This window comes from Prunus mume, linkage group LG4 (assembly GCF_029339155.1).
Source record: "Prunus mume cultivar Tortuosa linkage group LG4, ASM2933915v1, whole genome shotgun sequence".
In the NCBI taxonomy this organism is placed as follows: Eukaryota; Viridiplantae; Streptophyta; class Magnoliopsida; order Rosales; family Rosaceae; genus Prunus; species Prunus mume.
In genome coordinates, this window is record NC_142701.1 from 26,393,435 (window position 1) to 26,421,019 (window position 27,585).

Here is a 27,585-nt window from a genome sequence, read left to right on the forward strand (position 1 = left end):
AGATTCATATACCGAGATTCGTGTTCGATTCCTTTGTTTCCTAATCGTTGGTATTAAAAAAATGCAAAGGGTGTCAACGAGGTTTAACCTAGTGGAAAAGATTAGGGGTTTCAAGTTCGAACTCCCATGATACATTCGTAGTGCGTGTGTGAGTTTAGATTATCACGTGTATCCCAAAAAATGCAAAGGAAAGTGAGCAAAATTGATTTTGGGCCCTTCTCTAATCCAAATTTTTGGGCCATAAGGGTCAACTAAAACTTTTCTATTATCCATTTCCTCTTCCACAAATGACAGCCCGCTCTTTACGGTCAGGCTGGCTCATTTGAGACACAAACAACTTTCCCTCAATAAAGCCTGGCATACCCTTTTATTGCAACTGAAGCAATCTGCATTGCATAAAACAATATTTCTTATTAAAACCCAAGCATATGGGAGTAAATTAACTAATACACAAATAAAATTGAAAGAAAGAAAGTACATCCTCTTTTTATTAGTAAAAGAAAGTTCCAGATTGTTGGGTTGACCATGTTCCTAGAAAAAAAAAATATTGGCTAAGTAGGCCCAAGTCCGCTTTTTTGGGCTGTCATGAGCTTTTTCCCTTTGTGTTTGATCTCTTTTGGGCTTGTTTTGTTGACCCAAACATATGTTGGCTAACAATCCAAATTGTGTATTTTTAGGTCTTCAATCGTGATTGAATACACTCGGACTTCTAAATTTCTTTAAAATATTTTAAAATCTCAATTGAATACACCTCCTAAATGAGAAATTGTCTAACCATTCGGTCATGATGGAACATGATCACTTTAAAGTGACCTAAACAACGAACATTTGGCACATTACAAGATGATGTCTACATTCATTAGTAACGATTCGTTGAATAAATGATTTTTAGGTTGAATAATCTTTTAAAGTATGATGTTTGTATTATGATGTATCTAAAAAGTAAACAGCTCGAAGCTTGGATCAATACATTAATTACATGGAAAATCACATTTATAATTGCTACGTGATGAACAATAAAAAAAAAAGTTAAAATATTAAGGGCTTGTCTGGTATCCTACTCAAAAAAATAAATTTAAAAATTATGATTCTTTTAAAAAAAATATGAGTATTCAAATAGTGATTTTAAGATCTAAAAACTTTTTTGTTATTGAACTCCAAATTGTTTTTAATTAAAAATTAAAATAAAAACCCTAATCCCCAAATTGAAATTAACAAAAGAAAAGGAAAAAGATGTGAGGCATAAACCCTATCAATTTTGGTGGTGCACGAGAGAGAGAGAGAGAGAAGTAAAACCTCACTTTTTTTGTTTTTAATAATATGAGTGTTTTTTATTTTTGTTTTTGTTTTTAAGAATTGTATTTTTTTTTGTCCAGATGGAATAATTTCATTAGCAACTGATAAACAAATAGTACAACCAATTATCAACAGGCGAAGGAGCCGTAGAGTGACCTGGTTAAAATCTTACCATAAAAAAATCTCCAAAAGAAGAAATTTCGGACAAAAAAAGAGAGTAGCACAAGTCCACATTACTATGGGTCAATTACACGAAAATAAAAATGTTTATACCAAGAATCATGTAAAGGGTAATATGCCATGCGTATAAGAGAAAAAGGGTTCTTTTCTTCTATTGAAGCCTCATCCTCCTTTATAGAATGTTTATATATAAAAAATAAAAATTAAAAATTAAAAAAGTTGGGAATTTTCTGGTGCACAAACTTGGCTGTACGGAAAAGCTCTGTGTCGTTAAACCACTGGCACTCTTCCTCACTTCAAAAATAATAGGCAACAAAATCCTCATCTCCACGGTAAGCTTTAGATACATATAGATATAGCAATGTCGACGACCGCCAGAATTCATCCAGCAGCCTCTACAGCGTTCTCCTCCACTATCAAACACCACCTCTCCGACCCCCTCCAAACGCCGTCGTTTTCAGAACCAATCCCAACTCCGTCAGGCGTCGCGGAACCATAAGAACCCTCACTGTGGCAGCGGCTGCCCCTTTCGAAGTTTGCGCCAAAGCCTCCGTCACTGTCCCCAACAAGCTCGGCGACTGTAAGTCTGTTTCTGTTTGATAAAGGAAAATAAAAAGTCTGGTGCTGTTTGGTCTCCCAGAAACTGCCGGAAAATGAAAATTTTTTAACGGGGTCTTTCTTGGTTTAGCCTTTTGTAGAGTACCCATGTGGCAGATTTCGTAGCATTGCAGTGTGAGCGCACATAAGGCGCCAAATTCATATAAACTGAAAATTTTGTGAAACATGTTGTAGAGAAAAGCCTCTTTCTCTTTACTTGTGTTCGTTTTTACTTAATAAGTTGTGTTTATCTGTGTGTTGGAGGAAGAAAAAATGAATGTGAAGGATTGGGAATTTGTGGTTATAGAAATTATGGACATTATGTGAAAAGAGGCTATCTTTACCTTGGAGCTTCAATACATAGACTGAGGGGTATAATGAGTTTGAGAGTGCAGGTTATGGAATCAAATTTAACCACAGAAAAACTGATATTCTGATAGGCATTGAAGAGTTTATAAGATGGCAGGAAACGTCTGATATCTGTGTCGATTTAAATTCTCATATTGCTTTCATTGTTGCATAGTGGTTTATAATTGTTGAGGTGGGAAATTGTTTAATGTGTCACTGTACTTTTAGTGGTGCATTTAAATCATGGGCGCGAATGATTGATTGTTTAATTGTCTCTCCTAGGTCCATTTTGTCAAAGGGTGTTGCTGACTCTAGAGGAAAAGAATCTCCCTTATGACCTGAAGTTGGTGGACTTGGCTAACAAGCCAGAGTGGTGATTTTCTGAATTTATCTGGGATTAAATTTCATTCGGTGTTGTGGAAAAATTGTCACTTACCTATGCCCTAGCGCACAAAGATTAAAGTGCAAATATCTGCTTCTATTTTGTTTCATCTTTTGAGTTCTATGAGTTTCTTTATTTTGTTTCTGTGTTTAGGTTCTTAAAGATTAATCCAGAAGGTAAAGTACCTGTGATAAATCTGAATGGGAAATGGGTTGCAGATTCAGATGTTATCACACAAGCTTTGGAAGAAAAGTATCCAGATCCACCTTTGGCAGCCCCCCCTGAGAAGGCTTCAGTGTATGTTACATATCCAGTACTATGAATTTCTGATAGTTTTACTCATTGCTAAGACATATGTTATGGCTTGAAGTACAGCCTAATGGTGAAAGAAAAAGGGAAAAATGTCATAATGGATTTTTGTTTTCATTTTGAACTCTAACACGGGTAGTTGTTTTCTCTTAAGAGTTAGAAGTAAATTTATCAAAAATATCCAAATGTGTTGTCTACCCAACCGCACGAGGAGGATGCAAGCAGGAGAACCTATGAAAAAGTCTGTAGGAACTATCTAACTAAAGCAAGAAAAGGATTTTTATTTATTTGTTTTTTGGTGAGAATGAAATTCCTGAAAAACATGTTACAAATGAATACCCCTACCTTTTAAACTCACAAACTAAAATTGACCTAAAGGCAAGAATGTAACGATTGAGTTTGTTGGTCTATCACTATTGCAAAAGTTTAAGCTGTTTGAATGCAGCTGATGTTTATTTTAAATTCTAACATTCCCTCTCATATGGGGTCTCTCTCCATTATTAGTGTCCAAAATGTGGACTTACAATTGCTGGGATTCTAACTTAGGATGTCCAACTCTTACTTTGAAAATGTTTGTTGATTACCAGTATTCCCAAAAGTTTAAGCTGGTAGGGTCTGACATTTATTTTATGTTCTTACAGTAACTAACTTAGATATGTATGTTGAGCGATAGGAAATCAGGTCCAACATAAAAATTAAACTAAAATTTAAGATATTTTGGTATTTGAGTTTGCTTTTTCTTGAGCTTCTTGTTGTCTTCATCATTTTCCCCTAATTGGAGGGGACAAAATTCATCCTTGAGTTTTGAGAGCTTGAGTAAGAAGTTCCCACTTTGATTGTGGCATTAAATAAGTTAGGCAGAAGATAATTGTTGAGGCTGTGGCTTGAAATTATTGGAGAAGGGCTCCAAAATTACAAGCTTGATAATTGGCGCTTCTGCGTCCAGAGGGTAAATTGACGAAGCTCGATGTTCCAAGGCAAGTCTTGAGGGAAGCTGGAGCATGCCATGTGGTTTTAGCTTTCCTGTTTTAGTTTTGATGCATTTTTGAGTCCTGTTTGGTACCTATCTCATTCTGTTAGTTGTATTATGACTTTATGATGTTTCCTAATCAGTTTTTGGGTTTTAGTGAGCCTTTAAATAGGTCTTGCAGAGCTTTGTCCTTCTTAGGTTGTCAGGATGCTTGTTTGATCTCTTGTAAGGTTTAGATAAACCAATTGAGAGAAAAACCTAGCAAGATCGAGCAATTGTGATCCTTTGATTGTGATTGAGATTCTCTGTCAAGTAACATTGAGAGGAGTGGGAGATTAGTTAATGTGGTTGGAAGAACCTATTAAATTCTTTGGGTTTGTAATCTTATCCTTTCAACATTAGTGGATCATTGTGATCGTCCAGAGACGTATCCCAATTTGGGATGAATCACGTAAAATCTTGTCTTTTGATGGTGTGTTTCTTTCTGCATCTATTCTTGATCTTGGAGTAAGAGTTTGGTCTGAAATTCCGAACGTGCTTTTGGTCAATGGAAGCCGTATGTATTCCTTCAATAGAGGCAGTCTGATAATGATTTTGCTAATATGAACTAGAAGCTGAAGTATTAAATATCTGGGCATCCATGGTAGTCTTTTCTGGACTTTAATGTTGCTTATGCTGAATAAGTTACTATATGCAGTCAATAAGAAGTTGCCATCATAATTAATACCGTGCTATAACATTGCAGTCACCAAATTTATATACCTGATGTGTTGTTGCTGTTTAGTGAAATATCTCATGTTAAGTTGGCCTCCAGTTTGTTTGATTGTTACTCAATACTTTTAATTATTTATTTCTTTATTCTAGTTTCGACTTTTTTGGCTTGCCATAATATCATTAGCTCAGAATTCTTTTCAAAGCGCTATGAGAAGCAATTTTGGTTGTTCTTCGCAGTGGGTCTAAGATCTTCTCCACATTTATTGGGTTCCTTAAGAGCAAAGACCCCAAAGATGGAACAGAACAAGCATTGCTAAATGAACTTAGCTCTTTCAATGATTATCTCAAAGAAAATGTGAGGCTTCTACTTCCTCTGTTCTTTTATTTTTTTTCTTATTTTCTTTCAGCTTCTCTCTCTGTCCTCCATCGGTTGGTATCTTAGAATTATTTTCCTACTTCATCCATATTGGATTCAACCATTAATGGCTAAAACTTATGATTATAAACAAATTTATGATGTAAGGGACAATTTGGGATGCAGTTAATAAATTCTCATTTACCAAAATAAGAAAGCAAATTTATGATGTGGTCTTTCTGTGTAACGTAATGGTCCCTTGATGTATACATAACTTGTGAAGTTTGATGTCTTCTTGTACAGGCATGTTTTTAAAAACCAAATTGAATGGATATTTTGACGTTTATCTTTTTATTTATATCAGGGTCCTTTCATCAACGGGAAGGAGGTTTCTGCTGTAGAGTTTTCACTTGGACCCAAGTTGTATCATCTAGAGATTGCTTTGGGGCATTTTAAAGATTGGTCAGTTCCAGATTCCCTTCCATATGTGAAGTCTTACATGAAGGTACGTGATATGTAGCTAACAAGCTTCCACTGTAATGAACAAGAGATCGTATTGTTGATTGAAAAGTAAATCTATAGGATACAAAATTGGATGACATTAACAATGCAGAAGCAGTTTTATGTAAACATGTTTGTGCAAGGACTACTACCCCTTTTTACTAGATAGTGTTCTATGTTCCTAATACTGATGAATTTCTGATACGCAGAGTTTATTCTCACTGGATTCATTCGTCAAAACTAGTGCCCTGAAAGAAGACGTCATTGCGGGTTGGCGGCCGAAAGTCTTGGGTTAAAATTGTCTTGCTGTTCTCTTTCTGTAGGACACCTTAGGTACATACCTTACCTTCACCTGTTCTGTACCTTAATCAAATGAATTCCTCTATGATTGCCTTCTATGTTGGATTTCATTTTCTTACTGTGAAACAAGAGAGTACAATGAGTTCATAGATAGCAAAAAAAAAAAAAAAGGAAGAAAAAGAACGAGTTTGTATATCTGGTGTTTAGAATTTGGAGTGTATTACTGGTATAGTAATTTCGGAACTCCTCACGTAGATGTGTGTAAGAATTACTACTTGGCGTTTTCAAATGTTAATCCACAAAATGGAATATCTCAACTATACCGAACTTCTCTTTTTCCTTCCTTTCTGTTCGCTACAAAAAGCTCAGTGAATCACAGTAGGCAGAGGTTAAACCAAAATTTGTCTGTTTGAATGCCATCGGGCAACAACTCGTCTTCAAGTACAAAAATGATTGTACAAAAATGCAAAAAGTACACAACTCCTCCTCCAACATATGGAGAGACTTTGGCTGTCATGGATTCTTTACGAAGGCAACTAGAATAGGGGAAAGCTTGAGCCTTGTGCCCTTGGGTTGCTGCTGTCTCCTTATTTCGATAGACATACCGCAAATAAATTTTCTGACGTTGTAGGTTGCTTTTCTGAAGCAGTTGCATACTTTCTACAGTTTTCTTTTTCGGTTCTTATTGTTGAGCTGAATTATTGGCATATAAGGTAATACTGTTTAATTATTTCAATAACAACAAAAAGATGTGAACATGTCATTTTGGGGCCAACAAGTCAATAGCTCAGAGGTAAGAGCATTTGCTTGCAGATCAATGGTTTAGATTCGAACCCAATAAAGCCTTCCCCTAACCCCTCCGAACTTTGACCCAAAAAAGAGGTCATTTTGGGCATACAAGTCTTCAAGGTAGCTTAAACAGGTTTGCAATGATTGACCTCATAGGGGTATAGCTTAAGCAATCGATGAATTAATGGTTTAAAGTAGTTTAATATAACTCATGCACAAACCAGTTCAACTAACATGGTCTCATAGTTGCTAAGGGCTTCACCCACGTATTATCTTAGGGGAACATCCTAAGACAACAATCGTCATTCCAAATTTATAATGATAATGAAATGTAAACTAAACCAAACATCAAAACTTTGTTGCTTAACTAGCAGCTTAACAAAATATCCCATTTTAAAAGTATTTCGATGCATTTGGTGCCTCGCATTGGACTGGATTATTTAAACGTTGGCTTAATATTTGGCGAACTTAAAAATACCCGGACTGAACTCATTAAATTAGACAACAGTCCATATAACAAGCGATAAATCTAGTCAGCTAAATAATATAGTGGAGCACCCCTAACAGCATCGAAGCGAGCAAGCTCTTCAAATGCTTGAGCCACCAATTCGCCAGCAACTTCAGCAATTTAAGGCCTTTCGAATAAATTTTTTTTCAACAAAAAAAATTGTAAAACTGAATTTTGTTTAAAATTTTTTAAAAAACGCAAGAGACTAAGCACAAAATCCTGATTTGGAATGGGTTTTCTCATTCTTTTTTTATTGGCTGCTGTCTTTTGGATGTATTGGTTAGGTTAATTCTGGTTCTGTTGTCGAATTTCAGGTGGGCTATGTTTTGAGGGATATTTGGCTTGGTTTGCTGACCTGAGGGTGTTTGGTTCTTCATGGTGGTGATTGGTGGTTTGTCCATCTACAATCGTGGAGTTTCTCTTTGGTTGTGGCGGCTAGGTATTTTTATTTTATTTTATGTTTAATTTGGGCTTTATGCCAAATGTGGGCGTAATGCCTCTTTGTGGGTTATATGCCTTTATGTGGGCTAAATGTCTTTATGTTGGCTTTTGCTGTTTTATTTTTTTTCTTCTTCTTGGGAACATGATCTTCACGCTATACTGTAGTCTGTAATGGTTTTGAGCTAGATTTGTTTCATGTTTGTTTCCTGTTGGTTTTCTGGCCGATGTTTTTGCCCAGCTTTATTTGTTCTATTCTTTGCCCTTTTAAGGGATTGATAAAATTTCAATTTTTGTTAAATTGAATGAACTTCGATGAACCATTTGGGTTCAAAAAAAAAAAAAATTTCAATTAGCCACCTTCTTCGTCCTCCGCTGATTAGCAAAATATTGTGCTGATATCTTTCGATCAAATAAAAAGAGGAATGCAAAAAAAAAATATTGAAAATGCAAAGAAATATTAACAAAAAAAAGAAGAATAGAAAAACTAGTTTTGACGCTCACGTCAAGACTGAAGGCATACAGGTAAAGTCCATTTTTCCAATCCTTATCCAACAAAAAAAAAAAAAAAGTCCAATCCTATTAGGTTAAGGCTTTCCCATACCTATAAATATAAGGCATGGCTATTTTTGTTTTTTTCCTCCCTCCCCTCGGGCTGGGTCCATCTCTTATACAAAACCCAGGCACAAACACAATCTCTCTCGTTCCCTCGTTCTCTCTCTCTCTCTCTCTCTCTCGCTTGTAAATGGTGCTCAGCTCACATCAGATGGGTTCCTTTTTGCCCTTAGCGGTTCCTCTTGATGACGGAAACCTTGGTGCTATTCCAGCATCCCAAGTGAAGGATGAGAAGCAATTGGGTGAGGAGGTGAGCAAAACCACAACCAACTTGTCTTCTTCTTCTTCTTCTTCTTCAGTTTCGACGCATACTAGGGCTATTGGGATCATTCATCCTCCCCTAGAAATCAGAATCGTTCTTGACAAAACTGCCGAATTCGTGGCAAAGAATGGACTCGGATTTGAGAAAAGGGTCGTTGCTGAGAATACTGGAAATCAAAAGTTCAACTTTTTGATTTCCTCAAGCCCTTTTCACGCATATTATCAGCATCGCTTGCTTGAGTTCTGTGCTCAAAATCAGTCTTCTGGACAGCAACAGCAAGAGCAAGAGCAACCTTCTTTGCAGCAGCCTGCAGCAGATCCCTCTGCCCAGTTTAAACCAGTGCTCAAAGTGCTCGAAACACCCGAAGCTGAGGAGTATACTGTTCGGCTTCCTCAAGGAATTACTGGGGAAGATTTGGATATTATTATGCTCACAGCCCAGTCCGTGGCTCGAAATGGGAGATCGTTTTTGACAGGATTGGTAAACAGGGAAATCAATAACCCCCAGTTCCATTTTCTGATGATTCCTACCCACAGAATGTTTACGTTTTTCTCTTCTCTTGTAGATGCGTATTCGAAGGTGGTGATGCCGCCCAAGGGTTTGACAGAGAAGCTTAAGAAAAGTGTTGCAGACATGGAAACTGTGCTTGAAAGGTGTGTGCATCGGCTGGAGTGGGAACGTTCACAAGAGCAGGCAAAGCAGAAGGCTGAAGATGAGATTGAGCAGGAAAGGATACAAATGGCTATGATTGATTGGTATGATTTTTCTGTGGTTGAAACAATAAACTTTGCTGATGATGAAGACGAGGATTTACCTCCTCCAATGGCCCTTGACGAGGTTATAAGGAGAAGCAAGGTCACTGATATGGAAGAAGATATTGTTCAGCCTGGTGAGCAGGTGGAAATGGAAATGGATGAAGAAGAGATGCAGCTTGTTGAGGAGGGCTTCATGACAGAGGATCCAGAACCACCACTGAGAATTGTGAACAATTGGAAGAGACCCGAGGACAGGATCCTTGACCAAAGAGACCCAACAAAGTATGTCATTTCTCCAATCACTGGGGAGCTTATCCCCATCAATGAGATGTCTGAACACATGAGGATTTCTCTAATTGATCCAAAATATCAAGAGCAGAAAGAAAGGATGTTTGCTAAGCTTCGGGAGACTAACGCTTGCTCATGATAACGAAATCTCAAGAAACATTCTGGGCCTTGCACGAACCTGCCCTGACATTTTCGGTACCACAGAGGATGAAGTTTCTAACGCTGTCAAGACTGAGATTGAAAGAAAGAAAGATGAGCAACCACAACAGGTCATCCGGGATGGTCACACTGGAAGCACTAGCCAGCACAGAAAATCATGTCCTTAACAATGATGCAAGGAACCTTCCTGGTCCTGCAGCTCCTCCTCTGTCTAGACCCCCAGTTGTCCAATATCAATCAGTTAGACCACCCCCACCCGGTTCTTGGTTTACAGTCATGCAAGTTCCCCGAGCTTATAACCCCCTTGCTGTTCCTCCACCTACAATACAGATGATGCCACCACCACCTTTGCCTCAGGGGATGCCTCCACCACCACTTCCAGAAGAACCTGCGCCAAAGCGGCAGAAGCTTGATGATTCTACGCTTATTCCAGAAGATCAGTTTTTGGCACAGCATTCGGGACCTGTCCACATCACAGTATCCGTCCCCAATGTTGGTGAAGGTAATCTGAAGGGACAACTTTTGGAGATTATGGTGCAGTCTTTATCTGAAAATGTTGGAAGTCTGAAAGAAAAAATCTCTGGGGAGATCCAGCTTCCTGCAAACAAGCAGAAACTGAGTGGAAAACCTGGTTTTCTCAAGGAAAATATGTCGCTTGCATATTACAATGTTGGAGCAGGAGAAACACTTACTCTTTCATTAAGAGAGCGTGGTGGAAGAAAGCGATGAAACAGATTATATAACCAGGGCGATTAAGGTTCATGCTGAACTTTTCTTGTTATTATGAGAATATGCAATATATCATGTGGGACTAAAATTGTACTTTATTGGATAATTTTTCTGAACATATTATTGTTGTCTTTAAATTGTTGCTAGGTGTCGTATCTAGTACAGATTTGGTGCCTCAGCGAGTGTCTCTGGAGGACAATGGGAAGTAGATCAGTTCCTTTTGCTTAGCCAGAGCAAGTCATTTGCTTATATATCTAATTACGGCTCTTTTTTTGCAATGCAGTTTTTTTCTCTGGAAAAGATGTGCCTCATAGTCGTATTATGGCTTTGATATCCATAGAAGCATGCTTGATGTCAGAAGACCCTTGTTTGTTTAAATTATTTTTGATGTTCACTTCAAATTTTGTTGCTGAAATATTTTTCTCTTGATGAATATTTGGTGTTTTGGGCGTTATCTAAGTATTTAGTTTCATTTTGTAGGGTTAAGCTATACTGTGCACTTATCAAAGGGGTGATGCCTCTAGAAACTTGTATTGTTTTGTACTCATGTTATCCTTGAACCAGCCAATAGCAAGCAGTGGCTAGTAGAGTTGGTGTTTTCTGATGTTGGTTGTTAACTGCAGGACAAACGCTTAGAGCTACTTGTTGGGACTCATAAAATGGTCTGTGCAACCAGTTAGATGTGTCTTCTTATTTAAGCATCTAAGCCAGGTAAGATGCTTTCTCATCTTTACCATTTTCATGTAGAATTCCTTGCTCTTTTTCCAACTCTGATGGCAATCCTTATACATGCCATTTCTTTTTGCACTATGGGCTGGAAGGAACCACCGGGTTTGATTGCAGTACCATGTTAAAGGAACACTTAGGATTTTATATCTTTGTATTTTCTCTAGGATTATTAGAGAAGGGTTACATAGCTTCCCATAGGAAACCGAACAAGATCTCTGACTTACGGTTCCATATCAGCACATTAGCCATATTCTATCATGATTCATAACTACAACTCAATTCATAGCTATTTTTTTTTTTGCAGTATACTGTTGAAATCCCCCTGAACTTGTAGCTACTTTTCAACTAGTGTAATCTTTGTTTTACCGTTGATCCATATAGGTTCCACATCTCATCAATGGGCAGACCTTACCAAAATCCGATGGAAGAATACTGGTTCATGCATCATCACTTTCGATGGTCATTCTGTAATCGGTTTTAAGTTACCAAAGCAGCGTGCAAGTAACCTTTTCGTGTCAGTTTGAGCACCAATCTCTTATAGTCACATAGCTAGTTGTAACTTGGATTGTAGTGTGGTGGATGTAAGCTGGTATTTGGTGAATGAGCTTGACCACCAGTTGGGTTTATGAGTTGTCTTGGAAACAGAGTGGTTGTTGCGTCAATATAGGCATCAAGGAAAAGATTGCAGAAGTCAAGAAAAGAAGAAATTGCATTGAATTAGGAAGGGTCATGAATCGCATTGTGCTTGCTTAAGTGTGATCGAAATCACAAGTGAATTACATATATTTCTAACTTAAGAATTAATAACAAGTGACTTGTAGCTCAAGTGATTAAGAGTAGTTACCCCTACACCCTGAGGTCTTGTGTTCAAATTCCCCCTCAATATCGCTTATAATTACAGTTGTATTGTATCCATGATATTGTCTTTGCCTTGTAGGAAAATCTTGGTTGTGTTGACAAGTTTCAACAGAGTTGTTTTACTTGTTATTCTATAATAAAAATATATATGGGGAAATTGAGTTGGCTAAAGAAGAGATTATTAATGTGGGAGATGTGCGTCTAGTCTTATTATTTGCATATGAATTATTGGAGGATTAGCTAACCATTATAGTCCTCTCACTAAAGACAGTTCATGGAGTTAAATTATTCGCCTTTATGGTTATGAGGGAAGTCAAAGTCTGTTTGCTTTTTGTTGGGTTTAATTATATAATAGTTTTAGGGGAATTTTTATTTAAACTTTTCTGTGTTATGTAATTTTACTCGTGTAATTCTTCAGTTTTTTTTAATGAGAAAACAGTTTTGTAGTTTGTTCTTCTCTATTGATTTCTTACCAGAGATGGCATCTACTACCACAACAAATATATATCCCAGAAATATAGCTGTGTTTTTTTGATTGCCAAAGTTAGGAAGAGGGAGGGGTGAGATTCACATGGGTACCGTGGGAGTTTGAACCTAGGACCACTTGAGAGCACACCAAAGGCCTGAGCTAATCCAACTAACACCCCAATGGATTAGAAAAATAGCTGTTTGCTTTGCCATATATGGCTAATTAAATTATGAGATATTAATCTCATTACTTAGAATTATGAGATATTTTTGCAGTCAGGTTTCTTTTCTTATAAATAATGATTAATTAATCTAGTAGACACAGCCACAGGTCTGCAAGCACACCATAAAGGACAAGAGTTTTGCCCTATCTAGCCATACTTCTTCACAAATAGTATAGTATATATAAGTATATATTACACTGTTCACTACTACACATGTAAAATATCATAATGTAAAACAATTCCACACATATATATTTACTGCTTAGACACTAATCACTATAGGCGAAAACCCACCAAGAAGTTTAGAAGAAAAATTAAATAAAGGAAGCGCATGCAGTCTTTGTTAATTGCTCCTCTAAGTCTGTCTATTGGCAATGTAGTTGGCTAAACAATATAATGGGGCAGCCATAGCAGCATCAAAATGAGTAAGCTCTTCTATTGCTTGAGCCACCAACTTAGCAGCAAAATTCTTTGCCCCTTCAATGCCCATGAGCTTTGGATATGTCGCCTTATCGCTTGCCAAGTCCTTCCCAGCCGTCTTTCCCAATTCCTTTGACGACTTTGTCACATCCAAAATGTCGTCAACAACTTGAAACAACAACCCTATGCACCTTGCATACTTCCTCATCCTCTCTACCTCACCTTCATTCCCTCCTCCAATTATTGCCCCGCAAACCACCGAAGCCTCAAGGAGCTTCGCGGTTTTATGCACATGTATGTACTCCAATTCTTCTAGTGTCACTTCTTTACCTTCACTCAAAACGTCGACAATTTGACCCGCCACGAGGCCTGATGACCCTACGGCTGAACCAAGCTCAGCAATGGCCCGAACCACACGTTCAGGGGAGACCACTTTTGTGGTCTTAGCTGCTATGTGCTCAAAGGCAAGGGAGAGGAGGGCATCACCGGCTAAAATAGCGGTTTCTTCCCCAAAAGCCTTGTGGTTTGTGGGCTTTCCGCGACGAAGATCGTCGTTGTCCATGCAAGGAAGATCATCATGAATAAGTGACATGGTGTGGATCATTTCAACTGCACAAGCTGTAGGGATTGCAAGAGACTGATCCCCTCCTACTAATTCACACGAAGCAAGACATAGAACTGGACGCACACGCTTTCCGCCGGCTAAAAGTGAGTACCTCATTGCCCTATGGATTTTCTTGGGGTATTGCAAAGGCACAGCCTCATTCAAAGCTTGCTCCACCTTCTTTGCCTTCATGGACAGGTACTCATCAAATTGGAATATGGGCAATTGGGTAATTTCAAGTGGTTTGGTGAGCAATGGTTGGACTGAAGATGAGTCAGCAACTTGTGTACGAGTGGCCCTAATCTTCAAGGAAATGAGCCTGAGGCTACCATTTGATGTTCTAGGTCTAGGACTTTTGTTGAGACCAATATTAGGGTTTCTGAGGAGGAGTGAGTTTTCATAGCTTGGAATGGTTGAGAAAAGAGCCATTGATTGGAAGACCAGAATTCCTTGTTGATATTGATTGTTGGGTGAACGGTGGCCTTGTGGGGAGTTATAAACTAATGATATAGGAAGAGATTAAAGAAGTAAAGATGCCGTTTAAGATGTCAATTTCCATAGCTCAAAGTTATTCCTTTTGATCTGGCTTGGACTCTAGTGTATCATTATTTATTTATTTGGACGTTAACGTTTTGGATCTTGTTGTGGTGATGACAGTTGGTCACACTCTATTTGAGATTTATTTATGTATTTCCTATTTGATATGCAAGAATTTGAATTATTTAATTTGACTAATTTAAGTATGCACCCGTCATTGTGTTGCAATAGTTTTGGAATTGATGTTGTCATCTACGATATTATTATCTTTGGCTTGTCGGAAAACCTTGAATATGATACAGCCAGCCCTGTTTGATTCCGAACCTGCTTAGCTTGCCTACAAGATTAGATTCCCCGAGGAAACCAAACTCCCATCAAGCATGCATGATGCATCGCGACAGATAGTTTTCCAAAAGAAAAATCTCAAGATTTTGTAACATTGTATCATGCAATATGCCAATAGTAAATACTAGAGAGAGAGTCGAACATATTACCTTAGTATATATTTCAAATTTGAATACCTTCTTTCGTGAAAAAAAAATATATGTATTATTTATTGCAGAGTTATGAGTGAGGGTCAATTAATGAGATTAATTAGTTTTTAGCAATCATTAAGCACTAACTATATTGTCTCCCTTAATTAAGCTTCTCAGATTGACTCTGAAAAAACAATGGTTTTCTCTCACACCTATTTCTTTCTCAGATTCATGTGTAATGGAAAACATTTGCTGGTTTAAACTACAGTAATTTTCAACATTGGACTAACAAAGAATTTAGTATGGTGACTCAAATTAAGAGCACACGCACATTTTTGCACTAATTAAATATTAAGTGTATTTTTTTCTTTTGAAATTTTAGATTTATTAATAGAGCAAAAAGATCTAATTAAGTACAATGAGAAAGTAGGAAAAAACCACAATAAACAGGAAAAGCTAAATTGATTTCTGTAGGAAAAAAGTTTCTTAATTACCAGGATGAGGATACTTGGGAGGTAAATACAGCATACGTGGGAGTATATTCCTAGATTTGTGCCCCAAACTTTTCATGCCAAAACCTGACAGTTTGACATTAAAATCCTGCAAAAAATAAACAAAACACAGTTAGTTAATATAATTAAGGGTAATCCTAATCTAATATATATATATATATAGTTAATTGAGATATAAAAAATGAATTTAAATACCCGGCCTAGGAGGATATTAGCATCCTTAAAATAGGGTATAAATACCATTGGCACACTACGCAAAAAAGCCAGTCCCCTCGCCACTTGAACAACTATGGAGATTTGGTTGTCCCCAGATAAAGTGACATTGTTGCTTGCGAGGATATATCTCAAGCTTCCTTGTTCAATTGATAGATACAAGACAAACACAGTATCGAAAGAACTATCGAAGCCATATAGGAAATTATACCTAGAGTACAAAGAAGATGGAGGACATTTTCATGAACAAGCCTCTTTAACCATTTTTGCTCTCCCTGTCAAATTCCAATACCAAAAAATCAGGACAATATAATAAGAAGTAAAAAGTCTCCGAGTTCATCAAATCTATATTTTCCTACTCATTAGGTGTTGTGATAACTATAAGAGTACTGCTAAACGAACCCTAAAATTAACTGAGTACACCCTACTATCAAAGTATTTATTGAATTACTAATTTATCATAATATAAAATGACAAAAAAGGATATATAGAATTGTGAAATAAATATAATTTTAATAAGTACACCCTACTCATCATATTCAACCCTAATCAAACGTAGAGAAGTTTTTGTATAATTTTAAGGGCCTTTAATGCTTCAAAGGCTTAGAGCTTCCTTACAAACACGAGAAAGACAAGTGTCAGCGTTTCTCCATGTACTTGATTATTCATGATGCAAAAGATGGGTAGCCATATTTGAATGAAAAAGTTTGTTCCAGTCTGACTTCTTAGCTCAACATCATCCATACAATAAAGTTGAAGTGGATGACTTTAAAATCCCAGGGTTTAAACTTTTCTTCTAACTTGGAAGCATCCAAAATTCTCAAGGATTTTAGACTGGTGATGATGCATTTCGCTAGTAATTTGACAGAGATGTTTGAGTCCCCTCCACATATTTTGAAGAAAATCACAAGGATTTACAAGATTCAAGCTTCGAATTGAAGGAGTTAGCAAATCTACTCCCACAACAACTTACGAAATTAAAGATTTTGATGCGAACCCAAAATCTGAAAAGAGGACACAAATTCATGTAAAAAGAGAAACCTGGTTTAGGATTGATATTAGGGTGTTGTGTATTTTGGTAGTTAAATAGGGTGTATTTAGTTAATTTTACATTTTGATTAAAATAGTAGCACTCTAACTATAATGTACATTCAAGCAATAGGCCAATTGATCACATATAATAAATTGATTCATATATGACTATTAAATCTTCATCAACAGTATCTGTGTTTAATCCTCACTTGTATTAAAGTCACCAAATCCGAGGATTGAACCCAATCTTCATGATTTACAAGTACACTTTTAAAAATAATTAAGTTGTCTTCAAACAAAAATGATTTAATAACATATGTTTTAATTTCTGGAAAATCAAATATCTGTTCATGCAAGAGTTTGCTTTTCATTTCACATCTTGGAATTAAAAAAACGAGGACATGTGCTAATTAACATAATTACAATAATTAATTTATCTACCTCCAGGTCCAACGCTAAAACTTAATAAATAATAATAATAAAAAGGTCTAGCGCTAATTAAGATAATTACAATAATTAATTTATTGGCTATAATATTAATATTAATTGGATAAGAATATATTATACCTTAATATATATATATATATATATATATAACATAATGATTCAATTAAATTGATGTGTGATTGAATCAACCAATGCAACTTAAAATGAACTATAGTTAAAAAAATTAAGGTATATAATTAATACATACCTCCCATTGTTGAAAAGCCTCTTCAAACTTTGGGTGTACCTTATATAGAATTGTAATCTTGATGGGTAGCTCATTAATAAGATCGCTATCCAAAGGTCCAAGGTTAGTATGTCGGTTGAGAAGCCCCAGTAGCACCACATTGATGTTCCTATGCTCACGAATTTTAAATTTTAATAACTCTTTAGTCGTCTCACGTTTCAAAACTAGTAGTTTAAATTTGAACTAGATAGTTGTTTTTTAGAGATCTTCCTCCTTGAATAGGTGAAAGTTAGGTTGTTGTCTCTCTTCCAAAATAGTCCCGCTATAGGCAGTAGTAGCAACCACGGAGGGTGTTCATCCAAGTCCCCACCCACGGTGTTTGAAGGACTAGCAGCAAAAGTAGATGATGAAGAGGCACCACATGTTGTATCAAAAATAGGTAAATTAAAATTGGTACAATAATTAATATAAGAAAAGATTAATAAGATAAAAGTTGATAAGCACCAAGTATGGACAATGATCCAGGTGGATCTTCCGTACGTAATACAATATGACATTAAATCCATATCATATTATGTTACTTAATTATCATTTTATTTAATTATTATAAACCCATTAAAAGTTTTCGGTTCAAACCTAATGGATTTGAAACCGCTCAAACTTAAAAGTTTATATTAATTAAACTTTTTAAACCATACATGACGCAAGGTTTAAAATCAATTGTTATTTTTAGTTTTCATTTTTAGAAAACTCATTCTGTATATAAATTGACTATTAGAATGAATTAATCAATCAGTTTTTATTCGATTCTATTCCATTCTCCATAGTCATTGTGTTTATTATTCTTGATTAAGAGTTCCACAAGAAACCTTTGATCAAGTGGAATCAGAGTGAACAGATTCTGCTGTAGCCTGTGGTTTATGGTCTCAACTCACAAACAAATCGAGGTTTCGAGTGAAGAACTTGTTGGACCATTAATTTCAGAAAAAGCTCTTCAACAAAAGAAGAAGAAAGCAATGGCAGAAGGAGAAGGAACCGATGCTAAGATTGCGTTGTTGGCGCAACAAATGGAGAAAATGACTCTGATGATGGCAAAGTTGGTGGAGGACTTGCATGCAAACCTCAAGATGAGATTCCCGAAGATTCCAGGAGGAAGACCTCAAGAACTTAAACATCCAAAGTTAAGAAAAGGGTGCAATTTAGTGAAGAGGAAGATTTCGATGAGGAAGAGGAGACTGCAGAGGAGTTTGGTGCAGGTCAAAGCCAAGAGAAGGAATCAGATGCTGATAAAGCTGGTAAGTCCAAAACTTCTATGAATGGTCTTAAAATTGATGTTAAGATTGATATTCCAGCGTATGATGGTGAGATCAATACCGAGAAGTTGGATAATTGGATAGACCAGTTAGAAACTTATTATACTATTTATGAGTATAATAATCGTCAGAAGATCAACGTTGCAACGTTAAAGTTGACCAAGCATGCTTTGACATGGTGGAAGGCTTATAACAAACGTTATAGTATAACGACTATGACGTGGAAAAAGTTTAAGCGAGCCATAAGAAAGCAGTTTTACCCTGTTGGCTTCGAAGATGATAGATGGTTCAAGTGGCAGCATTTGAGGTAGAGTTTTGGACAGTCGGTACAAGATTATGGAGCCGAGTTTCAAAATCAGGCTATGGTGTTGGACCTAGACTTGGAAGACTATGAACTCTTTATGAAGTTTATTGGGGGCTTGCAAGTGTATATTCGCAAAGAGTTGCGATTGTTCAAGGTTGAAGACTTTGAAAAGGCAATAGTAATGGCAATTGTCATCGAATCAAAGAACAAGAAAGTGGACCAAAAGGAGGACAAGAAGGATTCAAGGAAATTTGAAGTTGGGAGTAGCAGTAGTAAAAATAGGGAGCAAAGTTCTGGAAAGAAGCAGACAAACTGTGAGCATTGCAACAAGCCAAGTCATAGTAAAGAAACATCTTACGTTATTCATCCCGAGCTTAGGGAGAAAGAAAAGAGAAAAGAAGTAACCAAAAAGATCTTAAAAGAGCATTGAATGCTAACAAGACTGTGGAGATTCCAGAAATGATGCAACCCAACACAAAGTTGACTCTCATGACCCAGAAGCTTATTCATCCTGAAGGTCGTGAAGACTTGTTTAATGTTCGTATACAGGTAAAGTACGACTTGATAGACACTATAATTGATTCGGGAAGCCAAAAGAATCTCATTTCAGAGGCATTAGTCCGGAAGTTGCGGTTAAAAACCACTCCTCATCCTAACCCATACCTGTTGGGATGGATACAGAAAGATGTTAAGTCACCGATTACTTGAAAATGTACTTTCAAGTTTGCAATTACTAGAGAATACATTGACGAAGTGACTTGTGAGGTAGTACCATTGGATGTATGCCAAGTAATTTTTGGTAGTCCATACTTGTGGGATCGTGATGCAGTGTTCTATCAACGACATCAAAAGTATAGATTTCTAAAGGATGGAGTAGAGTACTTCATTCATGCTAGCAAAGTTTCCTTGAGTAATAGTTTGATTAGTGCTAATCAAGCTAAAGGGATGGTGAATGTTTGTGGGAAGTTCGTCTTATTGGTGGTTCGACCACGAGAAAACACCCCATCTACATATGTGTTATCAACTATGATACTTACTCCTAGATAGAAACTTTATATGGAGGAGTTACAATTGCAATTCTCAGACTTGTTTGAGAATGTTGAAGGCTTACCACCACAGCTCCCAGTAAAGCATAAGATACAACTCGTTGGAGAATCTCCATTGCCTAATTTGGGTATGTATCGTCATTTAGTGCAGGAGAGCGAAGAAATCAAGAGACAAGTCAAAGAGCTCCTAGAGCAAGGAGTATTGATGCCAAGCTGCTCACCTTGTGGATCCCCAATATTGTTGGTCCCAAAGAAAGATGGCAGTTGACGTATGTGTATTGATTTTCGGGCGCTCAACAAAATCACTATTAAAAATCGGTATCTATTATCGAGGATAGATGATTTAATGGATCAACTACAGTTAGCTCGATGGTTCACCAAACTAGATTTGAAGTCTGGTTATCATCAATTCAGAATCAAAGAAGAAGAAACATGGAAAACCGCATTCAAAACCAAACAAGGCCTCTTCGAGTGGCTACTGATGCCGTTTGGTTTATGCAATACTCCGGCAACATTTATGCGTCTCATGAATAAGGTACTTCGTTCATACATTGATGATTTTGTCATTGTTTACTTGGACGATATCTTGGTGTTTAGTCCTACTTGGGAAGAACATTTGATTCATGTTGAGAAAGTGTTGAAGACATTGAGGCAATATCAGTTATGACTGAATCTGAAGAATTGCGAGTTTGGGAAGAGTTCTCTTGTGTATCTTGGTTTTATAGTTGGTGACGAAGAATTGAAAGTTGATATGTCCAAGGTGTAGGCTATTACATATTGGACTAAACCTTGTACAGTAACTGAAGTACGTAGCTTTATGGGAGCTTGTCAGTATCTACGTAAGTTTATCTGCCATTTTTCTCAAATTTTTGGGCCATTATTTGAATTGACTAAGGCAGGAATAAAGTTTGAATGGTTAGATAAACATGAAGATACCTTCAGATTGCTTAAAAAGAAGATCTCAAAAGCTCCAGTTTTAGCTTTGACCAATTTGCAAAGATCATTTGAGGTAGAAACGGATGCGAGTAATTACACATTGGGTGGCATTTTGAAGCAAGATGGGAAGCTAGTTGAGTATTATTGAGATGTTCAATGCTGCAGTTCGAAATTATCCTACCTACGATAAGGAGTTGTTTTCCTTACACCAATGTATGAAACATTGGAGATGCTACCTATTAGGTAAGGAAGTGATAATGCAGTCAGACCACAAGCCTTTACAGTACTTACAGACATAGTCTAAGTTGCAGCAAGCTCGACACATGAAGTGGATGTCCTACTTGCAACAATTCAACATCATTATCAAGTAAAAGAAATGGGTTACAAACAAGTTGGCAGATATGTTGTCTAGACCTCCAAGACATTCCGCTTTATTGGTGGCTATGCAACTCCAACCTGTGGTACTTTCCGAGTACGTAACAGGTTATGATAGTGATCCAGAATTCAAAATGTTCTTTGATAAGCTACAATGTGGGAAGCCATTCCAATTTGAGATGAAAGATGGCTTAATGTTCAAGGGAAAACAACTATGCATCCCTAACAATGGAGACCGATTGCAGTGGATCAGGGAGGCTCATACTTCTAGATGTGCATGTCACTTTGGAGTTGACAAAACCCTCCTCAATCTACAATGTTATGTTTATTGGCCTCAGATGCATGTGGATGTTTCTCGTTTTATTCGAGGTTGCGTGTTATGCAACACCTCAAAACCATCGAGGAAGTTGGGGTTGTACACACTACTTCCAGTACCAAATAGACCTTGGGAAAGTATCTCAATGGATTTCTTGGGTGGTTTGCCTACAACTACCATTGGGCTTGATTACTTGTTTGTTGTGATGGACAGATTCGGCAAAATGGTGATCTTAATTCCTTGTCAGAAGACAATCTCAAGAGAAGGTGCTGCAAAGTTGTTTTTCCACCGTGTTTGGAAACATTTCAGGTTACCTACTTCTATCATTTCGGATCGAGAAAACAGATTTCTTGGTCACTTTTGGAAGTTTTTATGGGGATTGATGGACACAAAGTTGAAACATAGTACTATTTTTCATCCTCAAACGGATAGACAAACAGAAGTGGTAAATCGGACCATGGTACATCTATTGAGAGGATATAACTCTAAGCATCCTCGTACTTGGGATGCGAGTTTACCTTATTTACAATTTGCCTTTAGTAGGGCAATTCATAGTTCTACTTTGAAGTCACATTTCGAAGTCTGTTTGGGCTGCCTACCTTCGAGTCCATTTGATATGGTCTTTTCAGTTGGTGACAAACAAAATGGAGAAGAAAATGATGATAGGCTAAAAGCACAATGACTGTTGGAGTACTTTTCGAAGATCCATAAAGAAGTTGAGGAGCAATTACATAAGTCACGACAGCGATACAAAGCGCACATGACAGACATAGGCTCCATCATGACTTCAAAGCAGGTGATCTGGTTTGGTTAAAACTCAACAAGGAAAGATTACATGGTGTAGGAAGGAAATTAAAGCCAATTCGATATGGGTCATTCAAGATCTTGTAAAAGATTGGAGAGAATGCATTTCCACTTGAGCTGCCACCTTACATGCAGATGTATTCAGTAATAAACGCCAAGTATTTAAAACCCTTTAAGCCATCATTATTGGATGATGATGAAGACGTAAAGGATTCTCGACTTCCCCTGCTAGACGATCTATGGTTTGAGAGGGAAGACCTATTGACGGCAGACTGCATTCTTGAGAAAAAGGCCACTATGACTCGACGTGGTCAAATAGAATCCTATCACATTGGAAGAAAAGGGCAGTTGCCAAGCAAGTCAAAATGGTTTCGCAAGGAAAAAGGAATTCAAGAGTTCCCTCATTTGCAGTTTTAGCTTTCGCAGGAGCTTCAGCGTCCCTAAAATGGGGAGCCATGATCCTAGTGGATCTTCTGTACATAATACAATATGATATTAAATCCATATCATATTATGTTACTTAATTATCATTTTATTTAATTATTATAAACCCATTAAAAGTTTGTGGTTCAAACCTAACCTAATGGATTTGAAACCGCTCAAACTTAAAGGTTTATATTAATTAAACTTTTTAAACCATACATGACGTAAGGTTTAAAATCAATTGTTATTTTTAGTTTTCCATTTTTAGAAAACTCATTCCGTATATAAATCGACTGTTAGAATGAATTAATCAATAAGTTTTTATTAGATTCTATTTCATTCTCCATAGTCATTTTGTTCCCTATTATTCTTGATTAAGAGTTCCGTAAGAAACCTTTGATCAGACAACAAGAAAAGCACATTGTTACTTTTTAAATTCAGACTATTTTTTGTTCTAGAATTGTCTATATTTATACCACAATCAACCGAGTGCATTCAACACTAGAAGACCGGGGTGCAACTAGGCCTATAACATGCCGGAGGTAAAACTGATGGCACCATCATAATCCCAACTACCAGTACATAGCTAGGCCTATAACATGCTGAAGCCCTAGCTACCATCACAGTTGCTCGTGTCTAAACCTTAATATCGTATGTCGCTTTGGCATACCCTAGATAATTGCCACGAACAATGGCTGACAATTTGATAACGCCAAATTTAAGCAATTTTGCTCCAACCTCAAGATCCATCTTTACTTCGCTTCTCTGGCCAGTCCCCAATCCAATGGCCAGGTAGAAGCTGTGAACAAGATCATAAAAAAGACTTTGAAGACAAAGCCAAAGATTATTGGCACGACCTACTTCCAGAGGTCTTATGGTCTTATCGCACCACTTTTTACACTTCTATTGGAGAAACGCCTTTCTTTATTTCCTTCGATACTGAATCTGTTGTACTAGTAGAGATTGGCCAGCCCTTCCACCAAATGTCAGTATATGATGCCGAAGCAAATGACGAGCAATTGGCCCTGAACCTGGACCTCATCAATGAGCTTAGTGAGTAGGCCCAAATGAGCAATTTTGCTTATAAGCAGCGCGTCGTTAAATGAGCAATTTTGCTTATATGAGACTTTCTATTTTGTTAAGTTTCCGATGTGGGATTTGTGTATTCTTCAAGTAAAATCAAACACAATGATACTCCAATCTATACTATCATGCCACTTTGATTTTGAGAGGAAAATTTTTCTCAAAATACAAAGCTTAAGATCAGCACAAAAGAACTGGGGTTGAGCTCAAGGAACCAAAAAAGGTTTAAGGCTATGAAATTGAATTATGACCGTATTCGAGATTTATCACTGCAAGAAAAAAGAATTTTTTGATATGTATGATCTTTCCGCAGAATTTGTACAAAAGAAATTACAAGAACTAATCCGTGATACCTTGGGATCCATCCTAGTTAAGAAGGACTTCAAGTTCATTGTGCCTTCTAGAAGTTCAACCTGCACGGTCTTCAACGATGAGTTATGTCGTAGGTTGCTGACGAGACATGCAATAACACGTTCGTAGTCTAATAGAAGTCACAGTGCTTATGCATACGTACATTTTTGGTTTTGTTGATCATCCATAAACGCTGCTTCATCAATAACCAACGCATAAAGAAGCATGAGGTTTTTTTTGTTGATTCTAAGCTGTTTGGGACTGAGTGCGGTTTGGATAGAGTAATTGATGACATATGTTGCATGATAGGCTGCACAAGGCTGAGTCTCATGGTCTTTGTTGACTCACACGGTGAGGTTATTGGTCCATTTAGCTTCAGGTGCGACAATTCTCTTTTTGATTGCTCTTTGTTTGCCTTGCGTATCCTGTCTTGTGAACATATAGTAGATAATTTCAAGAACCATGATGCATTATTCATCTTACTTGTTGAGAAGAATACTGTGTTTACTCATTTAGTTAAGGATAATTTTCATAAGGAGGCTCGTTGCATTATGGTGACCGGAAAAGAATTTGGTCACAGAGCTACCAAGTTATTCTTGAAAAAGCTTTATTATGGGTTAAAGCTTCCAGTGCTAGCCATTGTGGATTGCAATCCATCTAGACTTCACATATTTTTTTATTACAAATATGGTTCGGTTAGGAAATCATTTGATAGTCGTGACTTAGCCACTCCAAACATTAAATGGTTGGGTCTGAGGCCGTCAGATATAGAAAAATATGAAGTTCATCCAGGAGACATACCATTGGAAGGGACTAGTGTCTTTGCAGCAAATAGCTTTTTGAAACAACAGTTTGTGACGAATGACAAAAATTGGGTTAGTGAGGTAGAAAAAATGTTGGAGATTGGAAAGATGATAAATATTGAGAATTTGAGTTTGAAAGGTAGTTAATATTTGTCAAGGGAATTCTTGCCAAAGAAATTAGAGACAAAGGATTAGATATAGAGGAATCAAGCAACAAAGTATTGGTGCTGCAAACATTATACAAAAGGCCTCGATGTTATTAGGACTGGAACCATTTATGATATAAGACTTTATATTTTGTTAAGTCAATCATGTGTGATAACTCTATTGTTGGTTCTGTTGTTGCTTCTTCTGCAAAGTTGTGTGTTTCTGATTATATTCTAGGTACTGGCTCCAATACTTGGATAATTGACACTGGTGCTTTTAATCATATGACTTATGATGCTAAATTTTTTGATGAGTTGTCTAGTAACTCCTATATGCCGAGTGGAAGCTTCGGCAGAGGCTCTAAATCAAACGGAGGTACCCTGACTTGCCCGTGATGTCCCGAATGGCCGCTTCCAACCCCTTCCTCTTATTGTCTAAGGTTGCTGCCACCAACTTGTAGTCATCATCCCGAGTCCACTTACCGACAGCACGACCTCCTGCCTTCTCGTGGTGCCATTTGGGCCCTTGGCCTGCCTATCTTCTGCCTTTCTGGCCCTGGCAACCTTTTACTTCTCCCGCCTCTTCTTGAGCTTATACTGCTTCTTTTCTTCATCAATTTTCACCACCTTTGGTGACTACTCCACTGTAGTCACCCCTTTCGGAATCCTTGCCACTGCCATACCGACAAACAAGAAGTTAGTCAACAATATATATGTACCAAACAAAGACACCGAACAAACACAACTTACTTCCTGCAGCAACCCCAATTCAAGCAAGAGATTCGGCATCAACAAAGTCATGAACTCTCGCCTTTCTGCTTAAACCAGTATCCTCACCAACTCTATCTCTTCCTCCCTCTAATTCGATAGTCAACACTTCACAGAACCTACACAAAAAAAAAAAATATACGATTAGTTCAATTTTACTGCTTCGACATCATGACAATTCATATAACAAGCACATGCAAGCACCAAAATCAACACAACAAAAAGGTATGACCAAAGACTTATCGATTGAAAATGGGTAGACACGTGTTTGCTGACGGTTTGTCCAGGCAAACACTCCTAATTGCCGAATACAAAGAACCACCAATACCTTAATATATATAACATAATGATTCAATTAAACTGATGTGTGATTAAACCAACCAATGCAAATTAAAATGAACAGGTTGGGGGGTAATAAATAAGGAGCTATAGTTCAAAAATTAAGGTATATAATTAATACATACCTCCCATTGTTGAAAAGCCTCTTCAAACTTTGGGTGTACCTTCTCTAGAATTGTAACCTTGATGGGTAGCTCATTAATAAGATCACTATCCAAAGGTGCAAGGTTAGTATGTCAGTTGAAAAGCCCCAGTAGCTCTACATCATTGTTCATATGCTCATGAATTTTAAATTTTAATAACTCTTTAGTCTTCTCATGATTCAAAACTAGTAGTTTTAATTTGAAATGGACAACTGTTTTTGAGATATCTTTCTCCTTGAATAGGTGAAAGTCAGGCTGCTGTCCATCTTCCCAAATACTTCCGCCGTAGGCAGCAGCACCAACCAACGAGGGTGTTTCACCTAAGTCCTTACCTCCGGTGTTTGAAGTACCAGCAACAAAAGCAGATGATAAAGAGGCACCATGTGTTGGATCAAAAGTAGGTAAATTAAAATTGATACAACAATTAATATAAGAAAAGATTAACACGATAAAAGTTGAGAATCACCAAGTACCGTGTGGACAACAAAATTAATACGATTAAAGTTGAGAATCGTGCTATTTTTTGTTCTAGAATTGTCTATGTTTATACCCCAATCAACCGAGTGCATTCGACACTAGAGGACCGAAGCACAACTAGGCCCATAACATGCCGAAGGTAAAACTGATGGTACCATCATGATCCCAGCTATTGAAGACCTCTTCTCCGAAGCGGCGGTTGTCTCCCGAAGACGATTGTCGAAGCTCTAAACTACAAAACCTAAAACTTGGACACATGTCACAATTGTAGTGATTTGCACAAACTCCCACATTGAAACTTTTTGTAAATTCCCACTTTCACCTCTCTAATACCCAAGTAAAAGGGGGGAACTACTTTTCACCTCTACTGTTACTCGCCAAAATTATGACATCACACATTTGCTGACTTAAGTATCAGAGAGCCTTCGTCAAGTACCACATCGGTTCCCGGACCTTTAACGATTGCTTCTTCCTTATTTCTCTTGTAGGATCTCTTCTTGCTGAAGGTCCACAACTGTTTATCCTGCTGAAGATCTCGTACTTCTTTCATCTAAATTGACACTTGATTTCAGGCATCAACAATTTGGCGCTGTTTGTGGGAACCCAACTTTTGAATCTCACACCTCTAATAGTTCTGCTAGCTCTTTCGCTTATCTGACCCCGTCGTCTCTTCCATTTATTACACTTCAAAATGCCGAGCGACTCTAGCCTTGACAC

General features: G+C 37.3%; 2 protein-coding genes and 1 pseudogene across 3 annotated transcripts; 2 read left to right on the forward strand and 1 right to left on the reverse strand.

The window, feature by feature from the left end:
* The first annotated feature begins 1,693 nt into the window (after positions 1 to 1,693).
* Positions 1,694 to 6,272, forward strand: DHAR3 (dehydroascorbate reductase 1). Its single transcript, XM_008230974.2, is given in 7 exon segments — positions 1,694 to 1,901; positions 1,904 to 2,056; positions 2,704 to 2,794; positions 2,957 to 3,100; positions 5,034 to 5,151; positions 5,516 to 5,656; positions 5,862 to 6,272. Coding segments are annotated over 7 exon segments (798 nt in total). The 5' UTR covers positions 1,694 to 1,837; the 3' UTR covers positions 5,949 to 6,272.
* A 2,111-nt stretch (positions 6,273 to 8,383) lies between these two features.
* On the forward strand, positions 8,384 to 14,545 carry LOC103328615 (putative splicing factor 3A subunit 1 pseudogene; annotated as a pseudogene). Its single transcript, XR_016126434.1, has 3 exons — positions 8,384 to 10,523; positions 10,643 to 11,206; positions 11,606 to 14,545. The product of XR_016126434.1 is annotated as a putative splicing factor 3A subunit 1 pseudogene (transcript).
* On the reverse strand, positions 13,130 to 14,227 carry LOC103328616 (geranylgeranyl pyrophosphate synthase 7, chloroplastic-like). Its single transcript, XM_008231018.3, has one exon. It carries the CDS (start codon positions 14,225 to 14,227, stop codon positions 13,130 to 13,132), a length of 1,098 nt encoding a protein of 365 aa, XP_008229240.3.
* Positions 14,546 to 27,585: the final 13,040 nt, after the last annotated feature.